The 25448-nt window shown below is 36.4% G+C and overlaps 1 protein-coding gene across 1 annotated transcript in view; it reads right to left on the reverse strand.

Moving 5' to 3' along the window:
- ELP3 (elongator acetyltransferase complex subunit 3) overlaps positions 1-25448 on the reverse strand; it is a 98824-nt gene that overhangs the window by 49694 nt on the left and 23682 nt on the right. Inside the window, exons 5-9 of the mRNA XM_047091706.1 lie at positions 25315-25378; positions 23854-23922; positions 20820-20974; positions 3927-4088; positions 1411-1537 (exon numbers count right to left, since the gene is read on the reverse strand). Of these exons, the coding sequence (XP_046947662.1) occupies positions 1411-1537; positions 3927-4088; positions 20820-20974; positions 23854-23922; positions 25315-25378 (577 nt within the window). The remainder of the gene's footprint in view (positions 1-1410; positions 1538-3926; positions 4089-20819; positions 20975-23853; positions 23923-25314; positions 25379-25448) is intronic.

The raw sequence follows: 25448 nt of genomic DNA on the forward strand, positions 1-25448 counted from the left end.
CATTTTTCTAAATAGAGTAAAATATTTTTGTGAATAAAATAACTTAATACTTTCATCCTCTTCTCTCCAAGAATATCCCTAAGGCACTTTCCCTATCTGAGAATCTAAAGGAAAAAAAAAAAAAGTTCTTACCAATCTCATTTCCCAACATGTGACAGAGAGTAAAAACAAACAAAAACCCAGCCAACCCGGAGTTAGATATTAAAATATCAAAGAAGAGAAAACCCAGAAAAAACCCCAAACATTTTCTTTCACTATTTAAGGAAATCCTGAAAGAGAAAGGCAGTTCTAAATTCAGAAGCATCTGAAGAAATCATAAATAAATAGGATGGATTTGACAGCAGATACAAAAGTGAAAGGCCCAAGACAGGCTGGGTAAAAATATGTGTAACAACTATAAAAACAAACAAACAAGGAATCTATAATGTCCTCACCTAGAAAGTTCATCTAAATTAACATTAAAAATAGTCATATCCAATAGAGTAATTGGTCAGAGAACAAAAATGCACAATTCTAAAAAGATGAATTATGATTATTGCATGCAAACCTAAAAAGCGTATTAATATAATTACAAAATACAAGTTGAAATGACATTTTTATCCACTAAATTAGCAAAGGTAGAAACATTATAACTATCTGTGTATATAAATATATAAACAGGAGAGTGTTATTTGGGGAAAAAATAACCCTGCTAAAGTGAGTATAAATTGTTATAACCCTCTGAAAAGCAATTAAGTAATATGGAGAGACTCTTGAAGTGTTTATACCTTTACCTGACAATTCTACTGCAGGGAATTTATCCTAACGAAACAGTCCTAAATACTACAAAAAGTTATAGGCATCAAATTGTTTACCTGCAGTGCTATTTACAATACAAAAAACTGGTAATACCTTCAATTTAAAAAATTTGGAAGTAGTTAAGCAAAGTAAGGCATATTTATTCAATGGAAATTAAGCACACATTTAAATATGTTAACATTGACTAACACAGATAAATGCTTATATAACATTAAGTGAAAAAGCAATTAAAATAATTACTTATCATATATATGCCAGTTTGTGTGTGTGTGTGTGCGTATATATATATATATATATATATATATATATATATATCTGTGTGTATATCTATATCTATCTATCCATATATATACGTCTGTGTGTATATCCCTCTGAAAAGCCTAAGCATAAAAAAATCCTAGAAGGAAGTACATTAAAATGTTAGGGTTTTATTTGGTGTGGGCACTGTGAAGAATGACTCTTCTTTGTTTACAGTGTTCTACTCTTCCATAATGAGGACATATTGCTTTAATAATGGGGGAAACATTAGCAGCAAATAATCACAAAGAGCAGAGGGGGTAGAAGCAGCATGCAGAGGCAGTCTAAATCAGCCTGGTTGAAGACAACACTTACTGTAAACTGTTCAATGTCCCTCTCTAGTCCCACATTTGGCAGATCAGGCATCATATGAGCCACGACTTTGAAACCAGAATCCTTGGCCAGGTGAAATGACTCGCAGACTGCCTTCACAGTGTGGCCCCTGAGGAAAGAAAATTCACTACCTGTTACACAAATAAAAGGGCAAGAAGGTTAACACAAGAAACAGAGGAAAAACGATCTATAATGAAGACTAATATGGTTGGGGAATAAAAATCTCAGAAAATCATTTTTATGTCTCTATCTCTGAGAAGGCCTGGAAATAAATCATTTCACTTCTGAGATATTTCTCAGAAATTCCTCATGTACCTACTCAAGGTTCTGACAGTAAATGACTGGGGTAACCAGAGTTAATGTCTACTAAAATTATTTGGTTTAGCATCATCAGCCAAAGTAAGGTTACTAATATACACATTTAAGTTAAAAAAAAAAAATAATGGGCTCAAAACCAGGCAGAAGCAGCCTCTTGTGATGCTCTTTCCTCTAAAAACCTTTTGAAATTATTTGTAGAAATAAATTAGGTGTCATAGAGTGACACCTATGTACAAAATAGATTTCACTCTGGTGGTCTGCAAGGTCCTTTAAAAATGAGAAAAGTGAATGATTTAGTGACAGGGCAGAATCATTTGCGGCCAGCTGGATAAATCATCTTAACATTCCAGTATCACATCCAAGTAGGAAGCAAGCCCAAGAACAATTTGGGGCTACTAATGACTGAAGCCCTATGTCAATCCTTTCATCTCTGAGACATTCCCGTTCACCACAAAAAATTCCTAGAAACATGGACTCCAGCCCACTCTGGATGTTCCCATCCATTTCCAATCTCTTTTTGCTAATCATTTCCCAATTTATATGACTAGGCCAGGCCTCTCTCCTGACACACCATCCAAATATCCAGTACTCTAAAACTGTACTGTCAATTGTACAATACCACAGTCTCTAGGCACATAGTCACTCAGTTTATATTAATTAATTAAAATGAAAAATTTAGTTCCTCGTACTACCATATTGGACAGCGTAGGTGTAGAACACCTTTCTTCTTTAACACCTTCTTTAAACACCTTCTTGTTTAAATGAGTGCAACAGTCTCTTAACTGGTCTTCCTTCTAGCTTGTTCTTCTTAATCCACTCCCATACTGTGATCCTTACAAAGGGATCTTTCTAAAACGTAGGTATGCTCCTATCACAACTTAGTTTAGTCTGTCCTCAGATTAAAGCCCAAACTCCCTGGGCTGACTTCTAAGGCTCCTCATCATTTGGCCACCCTGGCTTATCTTTGCAGCCTCACCTCTTACCACTCTCCTACCTCATGCTCTATGCTGTAACCAACCTAACCTACCCCGAATCCCCGAAATATGCCATGTGCTCAGGAGTTTGTTTGTATGCTTCTTTCTGCTTGAAATAATCTTCCTCTTCCCCACCTAAGTCATACTCTTCCTTTAAGCCTCAGGTCTGACGTCATTCTTTTCAGAAAGCCTTCTTGACCTTCAAGAGACTCTTCCCATCTCCACAGGTATGACCCTTGATCACAGCAGCAGTCAAACCAGTGTTTCCGGTTTAAGACTCCCCCTACAAGAGTGCATTCTACTCAGGTTAATCTTTCTTAAGTCTGATATCTGTGCAATTCTTCCCTGTGTTCAAAAGTATCTAACAGACCTCTATTACCTAAAGGAAAGATTCCTCCCTCCTCAGCCTGGCATTCTTCCTGGTTGTTTCTAAGATGCTGACTGGTATAAGTTTCCCTAGTTCTCTTTTACTTCCTTCTCCTACCACAACCCCCAGTCATGTCTGCCCCTCCCAGTAAAGTAGACCCAACTCAACACATACCAATTCCCTGAAGCCTGCCTTTACACCTACAGTCAATGATCTGTGCTGCCTAATAAAGTCCTAAAATCTTTTGTTTTTCTCTAATTCACCAATTAATCATAAAGTTCCTTACACAACTAACCTTTCATGTGTGTCTTTTCTCCCCAACTTAGTGATCTATTTCTAGAGTTCTAGAAGAGAGCTTCATAGGGCTCTATCAATCCTTATTTCTATCCTTCCTTACCTCCCAAATTTCTCAAAACTTACAACCATTGCCCACCAACCTTTCATTACTCTGCCGACTGGCATCTGCTTCACAAAAACTAATCTTTTAAATATCACCTCGACTTCCTTCTTATTCAAACCCATGTTCCTCGCCTTCTCTCCAGCTTTAAACGACTGATCTTGAGCCCTGCCTTCTGCTTTCCATATGGGAAAGGCTGTTTATGACAGGAAGAAATAAGAGCATGTTTACAGGCTACTGGAAAAGAGCCAGTAGAGAAAAGGCTGGAAATCAAGGAATGGGGATGGAATTAAGAGCAGAGATAGAAGAATGACTCTGAGGAGAAGGAAACCTATCCATCCTTCTCTAAGATTGGTAGCAAGGTGGAGAGAATGAGTGTGAACATAGATATAATCAGTGGGAGTAGAAGACGACTTGTGCAAAATCATTTGCCCCATCTTACCTGTTGGTATCTCTGGCCACATCTTCATAGACACTCTGTACCCCAATCTCTAGCCTTGTGCAGCCATAGGTCAGCATGTCACCTAAATGCCGCTTCATACAGTAATCTGGTCTGGTCTCAATAGTAATACCGATACACTTTGTGAGGCTTCTCTCAGAATACCTGTAGAGCAAATCTAAAAGTAAACAACTTGCCACACTTTAGGACATTTGCTCCCATTTAAAGGACTGTCTTCTCTTAGTCCTCCCAGTATAAGACAGTTATTAAGAGCATGGCCTCTGGAGCCAGACTGTCTGAGTTCAAATCCTGGCTCTGCTACTTCCTAACTATGCAAGCAGAAATGTTATTAACCTCTCTGTGCTTTGGTTTCATCATCTGCAAAATGAGGCTAATAGTACCCATAGGACTGACATGAGTTAAATAGCATACAGTAGTGTTAGCATCATCATTATCATTCTTATTCTCCCATAGTATGCTGCAACCATAATCTCCTTGCAAGCAGTGATTTCAACTGTGAAAACCCCAGCAACCGTTTTTCATACAAGTGAAAACTATTCTGCCTTACTTACTTCCCAATCCATGTTTTACAGTCATATTAAAGAAAAGGAAAAAAAAAAAAAAAAGAAGGGGGTAAGGTATGTATAATGATCATAGGAATATTTTAGATAAAATGTCTTCTATATACACACAAGTCATTCTGCCAAGTCTATTAATCTTAGCAATGGTTTACAAAATTAGGAATCATTTTTCTTGTTCACTAACACCAGATATCAAAGTAGTGAATAATACTTTAGATTCAAGCTGCTTGAGTTAATGGCCTTATTGCTGGCCCAAAACCCAGAGATAAAAGTGACCTGCTAAGGGGGCTGCTGATGTGAGGGGATAGGAGCTGACATTTTATAGAGGCCACTGTGGCCAAGCACTATGCTATACGCTCCATCCATATAGAATGCTCCATCAGCTCTATGAAGTGTGTCTTCTCATCTCCATTTCACAGATGAAGAAACTGATGTTCAAAGAGATGAAATACCTTGCCAAGGGCACAGAGCTCATAAAGTCCAAGTCAGGATTTGAAATTGGATCCACCTGACTTCTAAATCCTTATTCTATCTTTCACTTTATCACATTGCTTAGATAATTCAGTATGGAACATCAGACTTCTCTTTTCAACTTCTCTAATGTCCTAGAACCCAAAGACTTTTTTTGGTGCACCCTTCCACGGCTTTCTCAATTTTGGGGGAGGGTGAGGGAAGCCTCTTCTTTTAATTTATTTATTTTTTTCCATTTAATTTCCTTCCTTCCAAAAGAGTTCATAGCTCTTTCTAGAAGTATAAAAATCATAAAATTTCCACAATTTTGTAACTACTCCTTTAGGTTCATTTCTTCATTGTCAGTAAAAATGGACTCACTTAATAACAGTTATTAACAAAGTTAAGAATCACTGAACTGGGAGGACTAATTCTAAAATCTTTCATTCTCAACATTCAAACTCTTCTGCAGTGTTTATTACCATATTCTATAAGGTTTTACACAGGATTACCAGAGGCAACAGGACTGAAAGTAAACAAGTAGCCCAAAGTTACTAAAAAAATGTAACATAAGACAGAAAAAGAGCTCAGATTTTATCAAATCTTGCCTAAGACAGGATACCAAATCATTCTGCTTTTTTGAAATGATTAAATCAGAAAGTCTCATGCCTCTCAAACAGGTGGGTACCAAGACCTGCAGTAACAGAAGTACAAATGCCATGGATAAATGTAACCTTCTTTGAATTATCAATTGTTGTGTTTGGGGAATATTATTTAAAAAAAATTAAAACAAATATTCCAATATTATGGAGAAAGAAAATTACAGGAAGAGTGATTAAGAAAGATGAAAGCAGGAAACTCTAAATTAGCGTATTTAAGAAAGTAAATCAGAACATCTTAGAATCAGGCATTCCAAATTTGCATCACAAACCTATTTTTTTTTTAATGCTTATTTTTTAGAGAGGGAGACAGAGTGTGAGTGGGGGGGAGCGGCAGAGTGAGAGAGGAAGACACAGAATCTGAAGCAGGCTCCAGGCTCTGAACTGTCAGCACTGAGCCCAACACAGGGCTCGAACCCACGAACTGTAAGATCATGACCTGAGCTGAAGTCGGACATTTAACCGACTGAGCCACCCAGGCATCCTACAAACCTCCCTATTAACTGGTAGTGTTATAAAGCCTCCAGTATTTCTTAAAAGGATGCCGCTGAGTTAGGAAGCTCTGCAGCACAACAGTACCTTGCATCACTGGGAAAAAAACTAGAGGGTGGGTAAGTGCAACTTTGTCTAGAGGAAAGAGAAAATTACCGGCTAATCTTTCTATTGCACAGGTCATCTAAGGCATACAGACATACAGAAGAAGCTGCTGCAGGGATGATAGGGTCTCTTCGTAAGTAGGCGGAATATAGTATAAAGACAGAAACAAACCCTATTCTCAATTTAATTCCATTTCAAAAATGTCTTTCCTTTGGAAGGAAATGTCATTACCTTTATCAGGCAAAGAAATGGAGGAATTAAAAAATAATTACAGTTTTTAAAAGCAAACACTTCATGTTCACAAAAAGCTTTTACCATTATATTCTTTTTAGAATTGTATTTTCATTTGAAAAGCAATTAAGCAGAAACCCTTATCAAATTTGAATGATAAAAACAATGAAGCATTGTCCTAAAGAACAGAGTATAAGGTCATCTTTCCTATAAGATCACTGTATTTTTATTAGGATTTTTGTTAATGTTCTTTTTAGGCCTACAGCCACTGAACCTGCCTCTTCATTTAACAGAGGTATAAAGATATTAATGATTGTTCTGTAAATATTTACATACAGGCTTTCAACTAGTCTAAGCAAAATACGGCTTTCATGGCCTGTTCTAACATTCTGTTATTATTTAGGTAGCCATCCAATAGTATGAATCTGTTTTAGTACCTAGTTCAACCCCCATACCTTCCCGGGGTCAACAGAATTCTTAAGCTCTTGAGCACCTAGGAAATGTGCCAAACATTTTCCAACCTTGATCATAAACCCAGGTCTTCTGATTCCAATTCCACTGCTCTTTTTGTGATATTACAGGGTCATCTTAAATAAATCTGGAGACCACCAGTATGGGGCTACACATAAGTGCATCCTACACTTTTTTTGTATGCCACAGTAGTGGCACCAACTACAAAAGATGCTAATATGCTCTGCAAAGCCAAATGTAACTTAATAACTTATGTTGACAGTATTTTTTTTTTACAAGGTTGGGGGGGTTGAGTTGAGATGGGACAATACCTTCAGAATTTAAAGCATGCAAAAACTAAACGCTACCCAGCCTTCAAAACATAACTTAAATTACAGTTCTCCTTCCACAACATCTTCCCAGAGCCTCGCATAACTTTGTAACCCCACTCCCAAAGCATCTTTGCCTATGATATGAACACAGTTTGCCATGTTATTTGTGGATGTTTGTGCGTCTAGACAGGAGGTTCTTGGAAGGCAGTGGGCTCGAATACATTTACAGGTAACTGCTTTAGGGCTTCAGCACTAAAAACTCTCCTTCAATATAAAAAAAATACAAATATGAAGAATGAATAAATGAATCAGGCATAACCAAAGACACAGAAGGTCTCTCTTTACTCCCATGGCAGCCTCTAGATAATTTTGCTGGTTATCTTTCCTCTTACAGAGTCAACCCTAGAAGGTGCCTAGTACTAGACCAGGTATTCTATAGAAAGTAATAATACAGTGGCGCCTGGGTGGCTCAGTTGGTTAAATGTCTGACTCTTGACTTTGGCTCAGGTTATGATCTCGCGGTTTGTGAGTTTGAGCCCCACATCAGGCTCCATGCTGGCAGTGTGGAGCATGCTTCGGATTCTCTCTCACTCTCTTTTTCTGCCACTTCCCAGCTCACTCACCCACTCTCTAAGTAAATAAATAAACTTAAAAAAAAGTAACAATACAATAATTCTTGTGCTAGAGATGCTAATCTAGCTGCAAGAAATAAGACACACAGATAAAATCAAGAACTACCTAAGAACAAAGAGCTAAAAGTGGCAGAAATATAAACATACATTATTTCTGGGTTCTATTCATAGGAAGAAAAAAGTGAACTATAATAGTGATTATCCATCGGGTGCCTGGGTGGCTCAGTCAGTTAAGCATCTGAAATGGCTGAGGTTATGATCTCACAGTTCGTAGGTTCCAGCCCCACGTCAGGCTCTGAGCTGACAACCAGGGTCTGAAGCCTGCTTCAGATTCTGCATCTCCCTCTCTCTGCCCCTTTCCGCTCATGCTCTCTCTCTCTCTCAAAAATAAACATTAAAAAAATAAAAATAACTATACCTATTACTAACTCCTTGGCTGAGGGACCCCAAACAAGGGGACACTGAGGGAAGGCGGCAATTCAATGTTAAAGTCTCTGTTATCTTCTGGAAACTACATGAGTCACCCCAAGAAGGCTATGGGTATCAAAGACCGCTTCTCATTGCTATCAGTTCGTCGCAGTCCTCTCTAAAAAACCTCTGTCATCAATAAAGGTGGCTGTGTCTTAGTCTAGTCCTGTGTGAAATCTCACTACACCTCTAGGCCTAAGTTCCTGAAAGTCCTACAGAATCTTTCCTACATAGACCTCAACCTGCTCAAAGCAAACTGCAAAGTAAATAAAAACGGTACATAGATGGAATGTTAATTTTCATTTGTCATAACGTACAAACTCTCTTCTGTATCTACAATCCCAAAATCGATAAGTGGAATTTATAAACTTCTTTGGGCAACCAAAGATTTGTTTGAATTGCCAAATAACATCTGGGGTTACTGGTACAACTGGTACAATTCCTCAGTAGTAGTGCCACAGAACAAATTCTTTTTGATATAATCATACTTGGAAAATTTCTCAATACAACTTTATGCTCTGTACAATGCTATGCTGGTGGTATTCTAGACTTATGAATGACCGATTTGGGTGTTTGATGATTTAAAAATAATTATTTTTTACTTTTTTTTTGTTGTTGTTGAGACAGTGGTCAAGTTTGCTTCCTAGATATTGATTGTTATGTCAAATGACCGATAAAATAGTAAGGTTCTACCCAACACACACCAAGGAAACAAACAGAATTTTGATTTTTAAATGAGTACAACTTATGAAAAACTAACCTGATGACTTTGTGTTTTAGAAACTAATCAGGGACCCTTGATCCCTATCATGTTAGTTGACAAAGTTTAAGGTATATTAAAAACAACTCATAACATTTTGGGTTCTGATTCTTGCGACAGCTGACAAGAATGCTATCAGACAGTTAAGAACTAACAGCAAAGCATTATTAATAGACAAAAATCAGTTATTACACACTCTTTTAACATTACATTCACATTCAAATTTAAGGACTATATTCATAAATGCATTATAGAAAAGTTGTAATTGTCAGAAAATGACTGCTATATGAAAAATAACTTGCAAACACAACTTTTAGATAAACATTCTCATTCCAATAAAATTCTTCAAACCACAGAATGTCAGAGAAAGAAGTAATTTTAGAGATAATATAGTCCCACCTCCTCATTTTTATAGATGAGGAAACTAAAACACAGAATACATAAGTGGCTTAAATTAGGTAATAACCTAAGATAATAACAGAAATAAGTCTGGAACCCAAGTCTCCTGATTCTTCATGCACAGTTCTTTACACTATGGTCATTTAATAATGTTTACTTAGTACTTTCTATCCCTAAGACATTGTGCTAGATACAGGCACAATGTGTCTCTTAAGAAAACATTCCCTATTAAAGGAAACAGGGAAAAGGTGCATTATACAGAATTAGACAATAACAGTATTCACTAAAACTATTATTTTTGGCTACTGAAAACCAAAGTGAGGGGATGATTAAAGCAGTAGATGCAATAATTACAATAAATACATCACATCAATAATTACAGTAAATGTTAACAGATTACCCTCCAGTTAAAAGACAATATAAAAATGAGTGAAAACCAAGACTCAACTACTATAGACTGCTGTCTAGAAGAAACCCACTTTCAATATAAAGGCACATATGCGTGGAAAGAAAATGGATGGAAAAAGTAATACATAGGGAAAACAGTAAACACATGAAGACTGTAATAAATTAACATCAACTAAAGGAAACTTCAGGGATAAAAACATTTCATAATGATTAAAAGCTCATACATAAGGAAAAACACAGAAATCATAAATATGTATGCACCTAATAATTGAGTCTCAAAATAAATGAAATAAAAATTAACAAAACTGAAAGGAGAAATAGAGAATTCTTCAATCCTGGTTTGAAATTTTTTTTTTTAATATATGAAATTTATTGTCAAATTGGTTTCCATACAACACCCAGTGCTCATCCCAAAAGGTGCCCTCCTCAACACCCATCACCCACCCTCCCCTCCCTCCCACCCCCCATCAACCCTCAGTTTGTTCTCAGTTTTTCCTGGTTTGAAATTTTAATATCACTCTCTCTTAGCAACCGATATAACAGAAAAAAGTAACACTATCAATCACCTGAATTTAACTGATATTTATAGAACATTACATTGAACCAGTGTAACTGATATTTATAGAACATTACATTGAACCATTGAAAGAATACATATTCTTTCAAATATACATAGTATGTTCACCAAGTGAAACCATATATGCCGGGGCCACAAAATGAGTCTCAATTAAAAAAACAAAACAAAATAGGGGCGCCTGGGTGGCTCAGTCAGTTAAGCATCCGACTTCGGCTCAGGTCATGATCTTACAGTTCGTGGGTTCGAGCCCCACGTCGGGCTCTGTGCTGACAGTTCAGAGCCTGGAGCCTGTTTCAGATTCTGTGTCTCCCTCTTTCTTTGACCCTCCCCTGTCCATGCTCTCTCTCTGTCTCAAAAATAAATAAATGTTAAAAAAAAAAATTAAAAAAAAAAACAAAAAAAAACTTAAAAAAATTAAATTATATAGAATAGGCTCTCTCTAACCCAAATGGCATTAAATTAGAAATTGACAACAAGATATCAAGAAAGACTCGCTTTTGGTAATTTGGAAATTAAAGAACCCATTTCTATATAAATCGTAGGTCAAAAAATATAAAGGACTTAAAAAAATATTTTGAATGGAATAATAATTAAAATACAACATACCAAGGTTTGTGGGATTCTGTCATAATAATGCTTAGAGGAAAAGTTAAAGCATTGAATACTTACATTAGAAAAGAAAAAAAGTCTATAATGAAGGCCAAGCCTCTATACCTTACTAAGTCATAGAAAAAGAACCATAAAGTAAACCCAAAGAAAGTAGAAGACAATAATAAAAAAAAAAGTAAAGCAGAAATCAATGAAATAGAGGACATAAAATCAAAAGTCAGTTCTTTGAAAAGAATAACAAAATTGATAAACCTCTAACTAGATTAATCAAGAAAAAAAGAGAAAACACAGATGATCAGAACCAGGATTGAAAGAGGGGTGATCACTAACATTATATAGACATTAAAAGCATAAAGGGGAATATTATGAACAACTTAATACCAAATAGTTTGACAACTAGGATGAGGTAGACAAATTCCTTGAAAAATACAACTTACCAAAATGGACACAGATGAAACAGAAAATCTGAATATCTCTTTCTTTATCTGTTAAAGGAATTCAATCAATCATCCAAAATTCTCCATAAAGAAAACACAGCCCTGGATAATTTTACTGGTCAGTTCTAGCAAACACTTATGGAAGGATTAACATTCATTTTATATGAACATTTAGAAAACAGAGGAGGGGGGACGCCTGGGTGGCTCGGTCAGGTAAGCATATGGCTTGGCTCAGGTCACGGGTTAAAAGTTTGAACTCTGCATTGGGCTCTGGGCTAACAGCTCAGCCTGGAGCCTGCTTTGGATTCTGTGTTTCCCTCTCTCTCTGCTCCTCCCCTGCTTGTGCTCTGTCTCTCTCTCTCTCAAAAATAAACAAACAAAAAAGAAAACAGAGGAGGGAACACTTCCTAACATGTTTTATGGGGCTGGCATAATAACACTAATACCAAAACCTAACAAAGAAATTATAAAACAGGAAACTACAGACCACCATCTCTCATGAACATATACACAAAATCCTTTCCAATGTATTAGTAAAATGATATATAAAAAGGATAACACATTATGACCAAACAGGTTTATGCTAGGAATGCAAGGTTAGTTTAATATTAAAAAAAAAAAAAGTAATCTACATGATCAGAATAAGGAAGGAAAATTATGTGATCATTTGAATAGATACAGAGAAATCATTAGACAATTGAATTAATGATACAACCTCTCAGCAAACTTCTTCAATAAAGGTATCTATAAAAAACCCCTCAAGTAACATTGCAGTTAATACTGCAATATTAAATGTTTCACCTGTATTACTGGGAATAAGACAAAGAAGCTTACTCTCACCACTTCTATTTAACACTGTACTAATGTCCTAGCCATTACAGTAAGGCAAGAAAAAGAAAAGCATGCAAATCCAAAAAGAAAAATTAAAGCTCACTTTATTTGTAAATTAAGTGATTGTTTATGAAGAAAATCCTAGCAGATTTACAAAAACAACTTTTAGAACTACATAGTGAAATTAGTAAGGTAATAGGATACAATGTAACATACAAAAATCAATTACATATTATACACTATCTGTAAAACAATTTGAAAATGAAATTTTTAAGAAGTTCAATTTCTGTAGCATCAACAAACACAAAAATATTTTGACATAAATTTAACAAAAGGCTAACAACATCTCTACACTGAAGATTTCTATGAGAAATTAAAGAAGACTTAAATAAACAGAGACAGACGATGTTCATGGATCAGAAGACTCAATATTGTTGTCAATTTTCTCCAAACTGTTCTATAGTTTTAATACAATCCCAATTTTCTCACACTTTTCAGAAGTTGACAAGCTGATTCTAAACTTTACATCGTAGAGATGCAAAGGAAATAGAATATCCAAGACAATCTTGAAAAACAATGACAAAAAAGACTCACAGTACCTGACTTCAAGATATACTATAAAGCTACAATAATCAAGACAGTGTTACTGGCATAAGAACTGAGAAATAGATTAGTGGGACAGAACAGAGCCCAGTTCCACATGCACAGTCAATCAATTTTGACAAAGCCACCAATATAATCCAAATAGGAAAGGAAAGTTTTTAAACAAGCAATATTGAAACAGTATCTACCTCCAAGAGGAAAAAAGAAACCACAAATCCTACCTCACAGTATATATAAAAATTAATCCAAGATAGACCACAAGTCTAAATAGGCAGCTAAATATATATAAAAAAAAACTATAACTGCAGGTAGAAGAAAACACAGGAGAGAATCTTGTCATGTATCTTCTTGGGAGTAAGCACAAGTTTAACAAAAACAATACAGAAAACAATGACTATTAAATTAAAAAATTGCTAAATTAGACTTAATCAAAATAAAAACTTCTGCTTAAAGTTGTCCTTAATATAATGAATACTCAAACCACAGACTGGGTTTTCATATTTGTCAAATACAGATCCAACAAAGGACTGGTATCCAGAATTTAAACAGCGCCAAAAAAAATGGACAAAAGAGTTTAACAGTTCACAAAAGAAATATATACAGAAAACACAAGCATATAATAAAGTGCTCATCATCATTAGTCATCAAGAAAATGTAAATTAAAGCCACAATGAGATACCATTACACACCTACTAGAACAGCTAAAATTAAAAAGACTGACAACACCATATGTTGGTGAGGATGTGGAACAACCAAATGCTCATACATCACTGGTGGGAGTACAAATGTTACAACCACTTTGGAACAATGTCTGGCAGTTTCTTAAAAAATTAAACATATGATGTAGCAATTCTACTTCTAGCTATTACCTAACAGAAATAAATACTATATTCATAGTAAAACTTGTATGAGTATGTTCACTGAAGTTTTATTGTAATAACCACAAACTAGAAACAGCCCAGTGTCCATCAATAGAATGGATAAACTGTGGTCTATGCATACAGTGGAATACTACTCAGCACTACAAGGTAACAAAGACATACCCAACAACATTGATGAATCTCAAAATATTATGCTCAGTGACAGAAGAGGTACACAGAAGAGTATATACTATATGGTTAATGTGGAAGGGAAAAAAGGAATAATGATTGCCTGTGGGAGGTACAGGTGAGGATTTAATGGGAAGAGGAATGAAGGAACATTCTGGGATGTTCTATATCTTAACAGAGTTTTGATGCACAGGTATATGCATTTATTAGAACTTGTCAAATGGTACACTTAAGATCTTTGCATTTCATTGTATGTAATTTTGTTTCAAAAGATAGCAACAAATGAACTAGTTAATGATGTACACGATGACATATTTGGAAAGAAGTGTACTGAAGTGTACAACTTACTTCAAAATGCTTAAAAAAAGAGGGATCCATGGAAGGGTACAGAAATGAATAGTTGGATAAGTATGTGATAAAGCAAGTACTGTAGAATCCAGGTGACAAGTATGTAGTACCTGACAAGTTCCTTCAATTTTTATTTGCTTCATATAAGATGCTGGAAGAAAAACAGCATCATAGATGACTGAGATTATTTTAGGTCGGACTGCCAATGTTAAGGATTCTGGTCACCATCCATGAAAATCTGGTTGACCAAGAGAGAGAGTAAAGGCAGTAAATATATAAAGTAAGGGGTGGGGAGTATTAGAGCCAAAGCCCAGAAATGCAAGTCTGAAACCTGCCGGAAATAATGCCCAGGGCACCAAGGCAGAAAATAGTCACTTGCAAGCCTTAGGAGATTTGCTTTTGCTTTCTTCCTAACTTCTGCAAGTCTATGAAACTGTCTTCTAGGCCTAGTATCCAGCAGTAAGCTAGCGCTCTAGCTCTCTAGCTTTTTTCCAAGACACATAAGGACACAGCTGGAGGATTTAAAGTCATTGATGAGGGGCAAAAAAGGAAGGAACGGAAATGAATTAAAAATTCCACTGGGAGAAGGTATGACTCACCCACTCCTTGATGGGTAACTACCCTTCAAAATAGCATCTTTTGAGAACAGCCAAGGAGCATTAAAGATTGAACATAAAACTGCTTCTGGGCAGGACTGATTAAAGAGGAATAAAACTATTTTAAAAGGTTACTCTGAGTTATTTGGCAATATTTATTTGCATTCCGGTGAATGGGTGACTCAGATCCCACTGCCGGTCCTTTTCATCTCCAGAGCTATGATTTTTAGAGGACAATAGTCACCAGTAATTGTTGCTTTCTGGAGACAACTGAAGTCTCAGTCTAGCTGATGGAAATGAGTGATTATCACTTTGCTTGATTTAATGCGCCTTCACAGAAACCCTACACCTGCTTTATCCTTGAACTCTATTTCACTCAGCTTTTCAATTTTTCTATTTGCAAGGATATAGCATACTTTTTGCTACTAACTTGCTGTAAATAATAACCAGGTTCACTTTTGGGGGCTTTTCCTTACCTTAACTTTTAATCTTTTAAGTAAAAAGTAAAATAATCAGGTTTAAACATGGTCTAAACTTTGATTGGATTAGACATAGGATAGCAAAGGAGGCTAACACGAGCTAATAACCTCTAATTTGACCAAACACTGTAACCTTAAACATTGACTCATCTGTCACTATGTAATTTTTAACCTAATTTAAAATTAGTCTTTTAAATAAAAACCTCTGATACACTAATGAAAGTATTACATTTGTGTAGTCAGCAAGTACAAACAGCTAATATCAACTAACACTAAAATAAAAATGAAGTTCATTACTTTACATCTGAAAAAGGTCAGCCACACTGGGTGACCCAAACAGTCTTCACAAATACTCTCAGTGAAAGATAATATAAAGAACGGCAAGTTAAAGATCACCTCCAAAAATGTGGAGAAAACATATTATGTACAAAACATAGTATCTCTGGGCTGTTCTTTATTTCACAAAATGTTAACATTAGAAAATGGTTTGCTATGTCTCTAGTTCTATAGTACAAACCAGATTACTATTTCTTTGAACTATATAACAACATTTCCCTACAAAACAAAATACCACCTTTATTGTAGGGCGTTAGTAGTAAAAATTTACCTTAACAAAGCAAACAAGATGCCACAAATCAGCTTTTTTTCAGATTATCTCATAAAAGTATAGAGACCAGGAGAAAAGAGCAAAACATGTCAAGTGTGGGTTGGCATGATTCAGTGTAACATTTATGGATGGTTTTAAGGCTCCCAGATTGTACTTTTATTGTTTCCCAAGAGTCATTCATGAGATCTGTTGCAATGAAGGCTCAAATCATATATAAATTTTCATCTGAAAGTAAAGTGTTTGTTGCCCTCTTGAGGTAAATTCAAGAACAGAAACAAAACAATGTTGGCCTTGCCTAGTCCATGACAGAAAGGGGCTTTCTTTTCCAACAGGCTTTTTGGCTTTTTCTACAAACATATCATGATCCGAAGCTGGATAGTTGTAATGTAAACTCTATTTTTACCCCAACAACAGACAACTTACAAAAGAAGACACTAGAACATTTCTGTAAAAATAAAATTAAAACTTTACTCCAAGAATAAGCAAAAATTTTTAAGTTTCAATTGATAAAAATGTCAAACTAGCTATATCCTAAAAATTCATTAGGCAGATCTCCAGTTAGCCTAGCTCACCTGACCCAGGGGACCCAAACTATACACTGAAAAGCTTTGTGGCAAACTTTTATGGGGGCTGGGAGGGTGGGGCAAGTCCAAGATACGTATATTCAATTCCACTTACTAAGCAAGGTTTTCAGGGTGCCTGGGTGGGTCAATCGGTTAAGCTGTGATTGGCTCAGGCCGATCTCATGATCTGTGAGTTCAAGCCCCAGATTGGGCTCTGCACTGGCAGTGTGGAGCCTGCTTTGGATTCTTCGTTTCCCTCTCTCTCTCTGCCCCTCCCCTGCTCGCATACGCGCACAATTTCTCTCTCAAAAACAAATAAACATTTAAAAAAATAAGCAAGGTCTTCAACACAATAACAGCTGCACTGAGAAAAGAGTATATGATATATAAGTGTGGGTACAAAAAGTCAATGGTCTTGTAGATTATCTCACCAGGGAATTCTCAGAGTTAAATGAATTTTAGTAACTCTGAGGTACTGTTGCCATTTCAGTGTCATGGGGCTTTGAACTAATGAAAGTTGTTTTCTCTCAAACTGCATTTTACACTAAGCTATCATTTGATTTTCGGTATTATTAAGAAGAATGGGTTGGGTTACATCATTATTCCTCTAAAGTTTCAAACACTTCAGCGTTTTACTAAGCATGACTTATATTCATGAATAATCAAGATTTTGAATGAGCAGTAAAAACATGGTTAGGGGTGCCTGGGTGGCTTAGTCAGTTAAGCCCCTGACTCTTGATTTCAGCTCAGGTCATGATCTCATTGTTCGTGAGTTTGAAGTGCGGAGACTGCTTGGGATTCTTTCTCTTTCTCTCTCTCTCTCTCTGCTCCTCCCCACTTGCTCTCTTTCTCTCAAATATAAATAAACTTAAAAAAAAAAAGTATGGTCACTATCTTATCTTGCTACTAAAGCCCATGTAGGAGGAAGAAATCACACCAGCCAGTTGTTGTTAAAAACCTAGATTTGTGGACATACAATTAACCTACCACATTCTCTAGAGGCAATCAAACAAAGTAGGTTGCTCACACACACTCTCCCAGCTGCTGGACTCTTTATACAGGTCCCTCGAGATACACTTGATAGCCAAAGGTCTCAACAGGGAAAGTAGGAAGGACACAAAAGATGTCCCTATTCTAAGCCCTACCTAAGTCATTAGCTGTCAGTATTTGACCTATAGATTGATCATTCACACAAAATTCATTCAGACATTTACTTATGGCTACTGTGTATCACAAACCATTTTAATTACGGTGTAATGAAAACCATCCTTAGATTCATTCAAACTTTGGTTCTACTTATCACCTTACAAAAAATTCTCTAAGAGGGGCACTATTTGAAACAACTTTGTAATTAGCTATATGACCCTCTCTCCCCAATATAAAAGAGAAGCCAGAGAAAAGCCTGAAGGCAGGAAGAAGAGTGCAAAAAAAAAAAAAAAATCCAGAGAGATATTTTTTCCAATATTTTGAAGCTCTGGTGGTGTACACACACACGTGCTCGTACACGCACAGACACACATTTTCACACACTTTTACACGTAGCATAGTTTCTTGCATTATAGCAAAGTTCAGGCTCTTAAAGCAAAGCCGCCTGGGTTTCACAGCCCGACTCCCACCACCAACTAACTACCTTTGTAGCTTTGGCAAGTTGCTTAATCTCTCTGTGCCTTGACTGCCTCACCTGTAAAAACAGGGATAATTTATTATTTTTTTTTAAAGCTCTTTTTTTTTTTTTAACATTTATTTATTTTTGAGACGAGAGAGACAGAGCATGAACGGGGGAGGGTCAGAGAGAGAGGGAGACACAGAATCTGAAACAGGCTCCAGGCTCTGAACTGTCAGCACAGAGCCCGACACGGGGCTCGAACTCACGGACCATTGAGATCATGACCTGAGCCGAAGTCGAACGCTCAACCGACTGAGCCACCCAGGCACCCCAAAAACAGGGATAATTTAAATACCGAACTCAAATATTGACTGTGAGTTTTAAATAAATGCTTATCACAATGTCCAGCCCAACCATAAATGTGCTCCTTCACCCCCATTCTCCTATGTCCTTTCCTCCTCAGCTCAAACTCATGCCTATAATAATCATCACTCTCACCCCCCTTTCACATTTTCTATGCATTTACATTTATGTGGATATACACAAATATGATGGATCCAGACTGTAAGAATTGCTCTAAAAATTGCTTTTTCACATAATATACCTCAGAAACCAGCAACTCTCCCACATTAGGTGATCTTATCCACTTGCATGGCTATAAATGCCATCTGTGGAGTGATAATCCCAATTTTGCATTGCCAGCCTGGATGTCTCTTGTACAGCCTACCTGACATCTCCACTTGAACATTTCCTAGGCATTTCAAATTTAATGTATCCAAAGTAAAACTCTTGATTTTCTCCCATAAACCTGTTCCTCCATGTCTTTTCCATCTCAGGATACGGCGGCGTTACCCATTAACCATTTCCTACAACCAAAAGCTAAGCATCTTCTTTGATTCCTTCCTTTCTTACCCTCAACCCAATCCAAAGTCCTGGCATTTGTAACAACAAAACAGAACTCTAATCCATCCTCTCTTCTCCATCATCACTGCCACCACCCTGAAGTGAGCTATGATGGGTTTAACAGTCTTTTTATCTGGCTCCTCACTTTCACTCTTGTACTCCGCTAATCCATTAGCCAGACAATAGACAGAATGACCTGCTTATCAACCTGAAATGTGTCACTCTCCTGCTTAAAACCATTCATCTACTTCCTACTGCATTTCAAATAAAACTTTAGCTCCTCAAAAGCATTCTATTCTCTGGCCCAGACGTAACTCTTTAAGCTCACCTTAAGATTCTCTTTTGTTCACTGGAATCTAGTCACACTGGCCTCCTCTCTGTTCCTAGAAGACCCGAAAATCTTCCCCATTTCAGTGCTTCTGTCATATTTTTTTCTGCTTTTAGCCTGATTCCTCCTCATATACTTTGGGTCTCAGCTTAAACATTACCACTTCGTCTGGAGAAAAGTCTTAATCTCTATCACAGTAATCTATCTCCACCATAGCACTTCATATTTGTTGAACTAGTAGAAATGAACACCACAAGGGGCGCCTGGGTGGTGCAGTTGGTTAAGCGTCCGACTTCAGCCAGGTCACGATCTCGCGGTCCGTGAGTTCGAGCCTCGCGTCGGGCTCTGGGCTGATGGCTCGGAGCCTGGAGCCTGTTTCCGATTCTGTGTCTCCCTCTCTCTCTGCCCCTCCCCCGTTCATGCTCTCTCTCTCTCTGTCCCAAAAATAAATAAAAACGTTAAAAAAAAAAAAAAAAGAAATAAACACCACAAGGGCAAGGACAATACCTATCTTGTTTCACCATGCTGTTCCTAGTGCCTAAAGCAGTGCATAGCCCCTAGTGGGCCCTCCATAAACATTTGATAAATAAGAGGGAACAGTATATGGTAACTAACTAGGCTTTCCTGAAACTTCTGAAATACTGTATATGAAATCTTAGTATTCTTTTTGCTAAAAACGGAGATACAACGTATCAAAAGAATGCATAATTTTGTTTGCCAATTAGAATGAAAAAGTGATCTCATTCATAAACAGAAATTTTAGTAGTTATTAATAATAGCTATTAAAAAATAACTTGTTTTGATTGTATGGCAGCTAAATGTTTTGGACAAAGTGTACCCCTAGTGTTCTTTTTGAGGAGGCTGAAAACTCAACTGGTCAAATCAAAACTACTCCTGTACTTTAGACCAGCCTAAGGTTGAAAAAAACCTTTAGTGATTTAATGAATCACTCTTTCTCAGAGAATACAAATGTCAACAAACCACACTCACTTATTAAGAAAAAACTATTAACTATTTCAATGAAAATAATCCTTTCCCACAAAAAAGAAGTAACTATGAGAACTAGGAATGTATAGGACGATGGATGTGATTGTGATGGATGTGAAAGTAACTGTGGTAACCATTTCACAATGTATATGTAAGTCATTAGGCTGTACACCATAAACTTTTACCACGCCGTATGTCAATTCTATCTCAATAAAACTAGAAAATATATTTAATTATAACCCACCCAAAATATGCAAATAAAAATAACAACCCCCCTCCCCCCCCCCGCACGCGCAAAAAAGAACTAGGAATGTAGATGTAGAACAAAAGGAATTCTCACAGGCTGCGGCTCAGGGGATAAACTGACAACCACTCTGCAGAATATGATAAAATAAGGATTTCTTACTTGACTGCCTCGTAAATATTGTTGGAGGTATGTCCTGATAAGGCATCGTGTAAATTTCGAATAAAATAATCTCTGTATTCTTCTGGAAGGGCCATAAACGTTCCACCCATCACAATAAACTCCACTTTATCCACACTGTGACCAAGTTGTTTTAACTGAAACACATACAAATTCATCAGCATTAGATGGATACAGTCAATTACCCTAAGAAGGCACTGCAAATCTCTAATCTTATTTTGTAGTTTTTTCATCAGTATAGTTTAAAAATGAAAAGCAATTAAACATATTTAGCAAAGGTTTGGATTAAAAAATACACTCCAGAGTCTGAAAGAAAAAAAAAATTACTATAGCTTGAGGAGGCAAAGTGACAATTAAAAACAATAAACAAGAAGCTTGACATCAATACCTACGTGGAAATTTAAAAACATGTGGAATATAAACTAGAAAGCAGTAAGGGCAAATATAATAATACAATATGCAACATAATAAATACTTCTTGATCATGTATTTTTTATGTCAGACCTTGCGGTAAGCCTTGGGAACAAAAACAGTGACTGTGCAACATAATCAGGGCTTGATGCCAATGGAAGAAAAAGAACACCAGGTTAGAAATAAAAATTAAGAATGCAGTTTTAAACCAGTTGTGAAGATTATGAGCACAGGTGGCATGGCTTTCTGGAGAAAAAACAACATAAAAATCTGATTGATAAACTATAAAATATTATGTCTCTCTACTAGTGGAGAGAACGGTACAGATTTTTCATTTTGCCAACTATAATAAGCCAAGATTCTAAATTTTAAAAACAGGTATTTAAATATTGTAGGGTCCTTAAAAAGTTAAAAACAGAAATACAACATGATCCACTAATTACACTATTGGGTATTTAAAGAAAATAAAAACACTAATTCAAAAAGATGTATGTGTCCCTATGTTTATTGGAGCATTATTTATAATAGCCAAGATGTGAAAGCAACCCAAGTGCCCACTGGGAGACAAATGGATAAAGAAGATGCAGTGTATATATACAACGGAATATAACTCAGCCATTAAAAAAAAGGATGAGATCTTGCCATTTACAAGTGTACAATATGCATGGAACTAGAGGGTATTATGCTAAGTGAAATAAGTCAGAGAAAAATAAATACCGTATGATTGCATTTATATGTGGAATCTAAACAACTAAAACAGATAAAAAGACGAAAGACCTATAAATGCAGAGAACACACTGATAGTTATGAGAGGGTTAAGTGGAGGAGGGGATGGGCAAAATGGGTAAAGGGCAGAAGATACAGGAATGAATAAATTATGGAATGAATGAATCCAGTTATGGAATGAACAAATCATGGGAATAAAAGATACAGCATAGAAAATACAGTCAATGATATTGTAACAGCACAGTATGGTGACTGATGGTAGCTATACCTGTGGTGAGCACAGCATAACAGACATGTTGAAACACTATGTTGTACACCTGCAACTAATGTATCACTGTGTGTCAACTATACTTCAATTAAAAGAAAAATTTCTTGCCCTATCTCAGGCTTGAGAAAAACTGGGTCAAGTAGACTACTAAACTATGAACTCTAATTAATGTTCTATGTAAAGGATGTCTACACTTAATATGACAAAAAGGCACCTTTTTAAATGTTTGTTTCTGACAATGGCAAATCAAAATTTATACCTATTTGTATCTTTCTGTAATTGTATTCATATATACATATGCATGAAAATATATATGTAAGTATATATAGGTGTGCATGTAAGTATATAGGTAAGTATGTTTATGTGTGTGTGTGTGTGCATGTGTGTATATATATAAATACTAAAAAAAACTATGATTGTTTACAAGGGAAACACAACAAAATCATTCTGGGTACCTTTTTCAAAATACCTTGTCAGGACCCTAAACCAGACTTAATCAGAACTCCTGAGGTGACAATCTGGCATATGTTTTGGAAACTACTCAGGTGATTCTATTGCATTTACAGTGAAGAAAAAAATCACTGCTGTATGCTAGTTTCTAAACCTTTTAAAACCCATTCTCTTTTTGGTAAACATAAACATTTTACACTCTACTGAAACATTTTAAATGAATTAAATATCATAGCTAAAAAAGAAATTGAAGCAGTGGTCAGTTTAGAACATGCTTTTCTAGACTATACAGGTTGCACCCAGGTGAGGTCCTCTCCTATGGCTGACAATCCTGATCCACACGTGCTTGGGTGACAGTGAGGTGAAAATATGAACTGGCTGGTATTCACCGATACTAGCTAAATGAACAGAGAAGTGACTTAATGACTATGGTATGTACTACTTTCCTTTTGAGATTCTGTAGTTGCCCTACTAGGTGTTGTTACTGTAAAAATTATAGATGGTGCTCACACTTTTTTAAATCGGACAAGTTTAAAATAAAACTATAAAAAAGGAAATCTGTATTCAGATTTCTCAAGCAGAGCAAGGCCATTTAAACAGTACTACTTGTTTTTCATCAGTTATATTGAAGTATAATTTACATACAATAAAATCAATTAATTTTAAGTGTACAACTGGAAGGGTATGGATGAGTGTTTACAGTTGTGTAACTCCCACCACAGTCATGATGCAGAACAATCCCAGGACTCCTAAGGGTTCCTCACACCCTTCTGCAGTCAATTCCCTATTCCCACCCTGGCACACCAGTCACAATAACTTCTTATCTGGCTCATAGAAGCAAAAATTCAATCCATCCACCTACTGTCTAAGAACTTTCTCACATCTCCATCTGTAAATTTCATATGGTTAATGAGTCTGCATAAGTTGAAAGAAATTTAAAGAATATAGAACCCTTAAAGAAAATAATATAGTCTCTAAAGGAAGTAGTGATTTTGAGCTTGCTGGGTATTGCAAAATAGTCTTCCTCCCTCAGATGGATATTAAAAACTTACCAAGGGGACAGGCACTCTTTTAGTTATTTCAGGTTCAACTCAAATTAAACAATAATACCTTCTAAGTATGTACAAAAATCTAACTTAAAAATGCTTTTTAGAAACTTACCTGTTCTATTCGGTGTCTTGTCTGTAGATAAGGGTCATATCTAGCACGGATAGCTCGCATGGAGGTTGGCTAAGAGAAAAAGAGAAAAATCTCCTGCTGGGCCCACATTGAATAGAAAATAAAAAGTAGTTCAAAAGAATTATATTAAAAATAAAATTCTCTTGTGCTCCTTCCTTCCTTTCTCAGTTTAGGGATCAAAATACTGTTCTGAATAGCATCTGGCTAGTCTCCATCCCCACTGTCTTAAGATTCTGAACAGCAGGGCATCTCCTTGAATCATATTTATCTTTGTGTAAACACTTATGAAATCTCCAGGGTCACTTTCTGCTGGAGCAGAAAGGGGTGGCTAAGGGACAGAAACGAGAGGGAGCCTTTTCACCGAATAATTCCTTTTGTATTTTTAAAAATGTGAACTATGGAAAACAAGTAAAAAGTGAAATGCCATATATAAGAGAAAAAGTCCAATGGTCTTCTGGCTGCTGACCTCTTCCCGAAAAGGCTGACTGCTTCAAAAGAAGCCTGCTTGCTGTTCTGCTTGCACTCTTGCCCCCACTCTAATCCTTTAACCACACAGCCATCAAATGATCTCTTAAAACCCTATACTGGATCGCATCATTCCCCTGCTTTCAACCTTAACGGCTTCTCAGGACACCTATAGCAAAATCCAAACTCTATGTCCAGCTTACAACCTATTTCATCTGTCTCTCCAATCTCATCCTTCCCCTTACCCACTATGTCCTGGAACACCCCACTGTCGTTCCTACCATGGCTCCTTGTTCTAGCTATCCTCTCTGCTGGGAATGCTCTCTGCTGATATTCTTGCATGGCTCCTTCTTGTCATTCAAGACTCAGTTTAAGTATCATCTCCTCAGTCACTTCCTAACTACCAAGGCTAAAGTATCTACTCAGTTTCTACAAACCTCACTTGATTTTACTTCTCTACTTAGCATTTACTGGTAGTACCTGATATTTTCTTCTTGTTTCTTTATTGTCTATCTCTTATGATTAGAATGTAAATTCCATAAGATTAGGGACTTTATCCATTTTTCACTGTTGAAGGAGCACTATGATATCATGGTGAGGAACACAAAATTCAAAACCCGGCTCTGTCACTAATTAGCAGTGTTATCTCTGGGCCAATTGTTTAGGGCCTCTAAAGCCTGTTTCCTTATTCATAAAGCCAGGATAATAGTGCCTGCCTTCAAGGTGCTGCTGTAAGGTTTAAAGTTGTGAAGACTTACAACAGTTTAACATACAGTAACAACAAGTGCTTATGTTAAGTATTTCTCCAGTGACTAGAGCAATATACGTAGACACTCAGCAAATATTTCATGAATGAACTTCTGTAATCAGGAGAAAAATTAAAAATAAAAATAATTTAAGAAAGTCAGTACTTGTAAGAGCACACTATAGGTAAAGTATGATGTCAAACTTCCTCAGGACAACCTCATATTACTTTACCTCATATCCAGTATAAGACTGGGTTGAATATTCAAAATCTGAATCAGGTCCACCAGGGCAGTATCTGCCAATACAACCAAGGAATGAAGATGTCAGATACAAAATTTAGTTCAACAGTCTAGTTCAAGTATCTG

The sequence above is a fragment of the Lynx rufus genome, unplaced genomic scaffold, assembly GCF_022079265.1.
Source record: "Lynx rufus isolate CCGP_SWC_20201006 ecotype Redwood Valley unplaced genomic scaffold, mLynRuf1.p SCAF_3, whole genome shotgun sequence".
Classification (NCBI taxonomy): domain Eukaryota; kingdom Metazoa; phylum Chordata; class Mammalia; order Carnivora; family Felidae; genus Lynx; species Lynx rufus.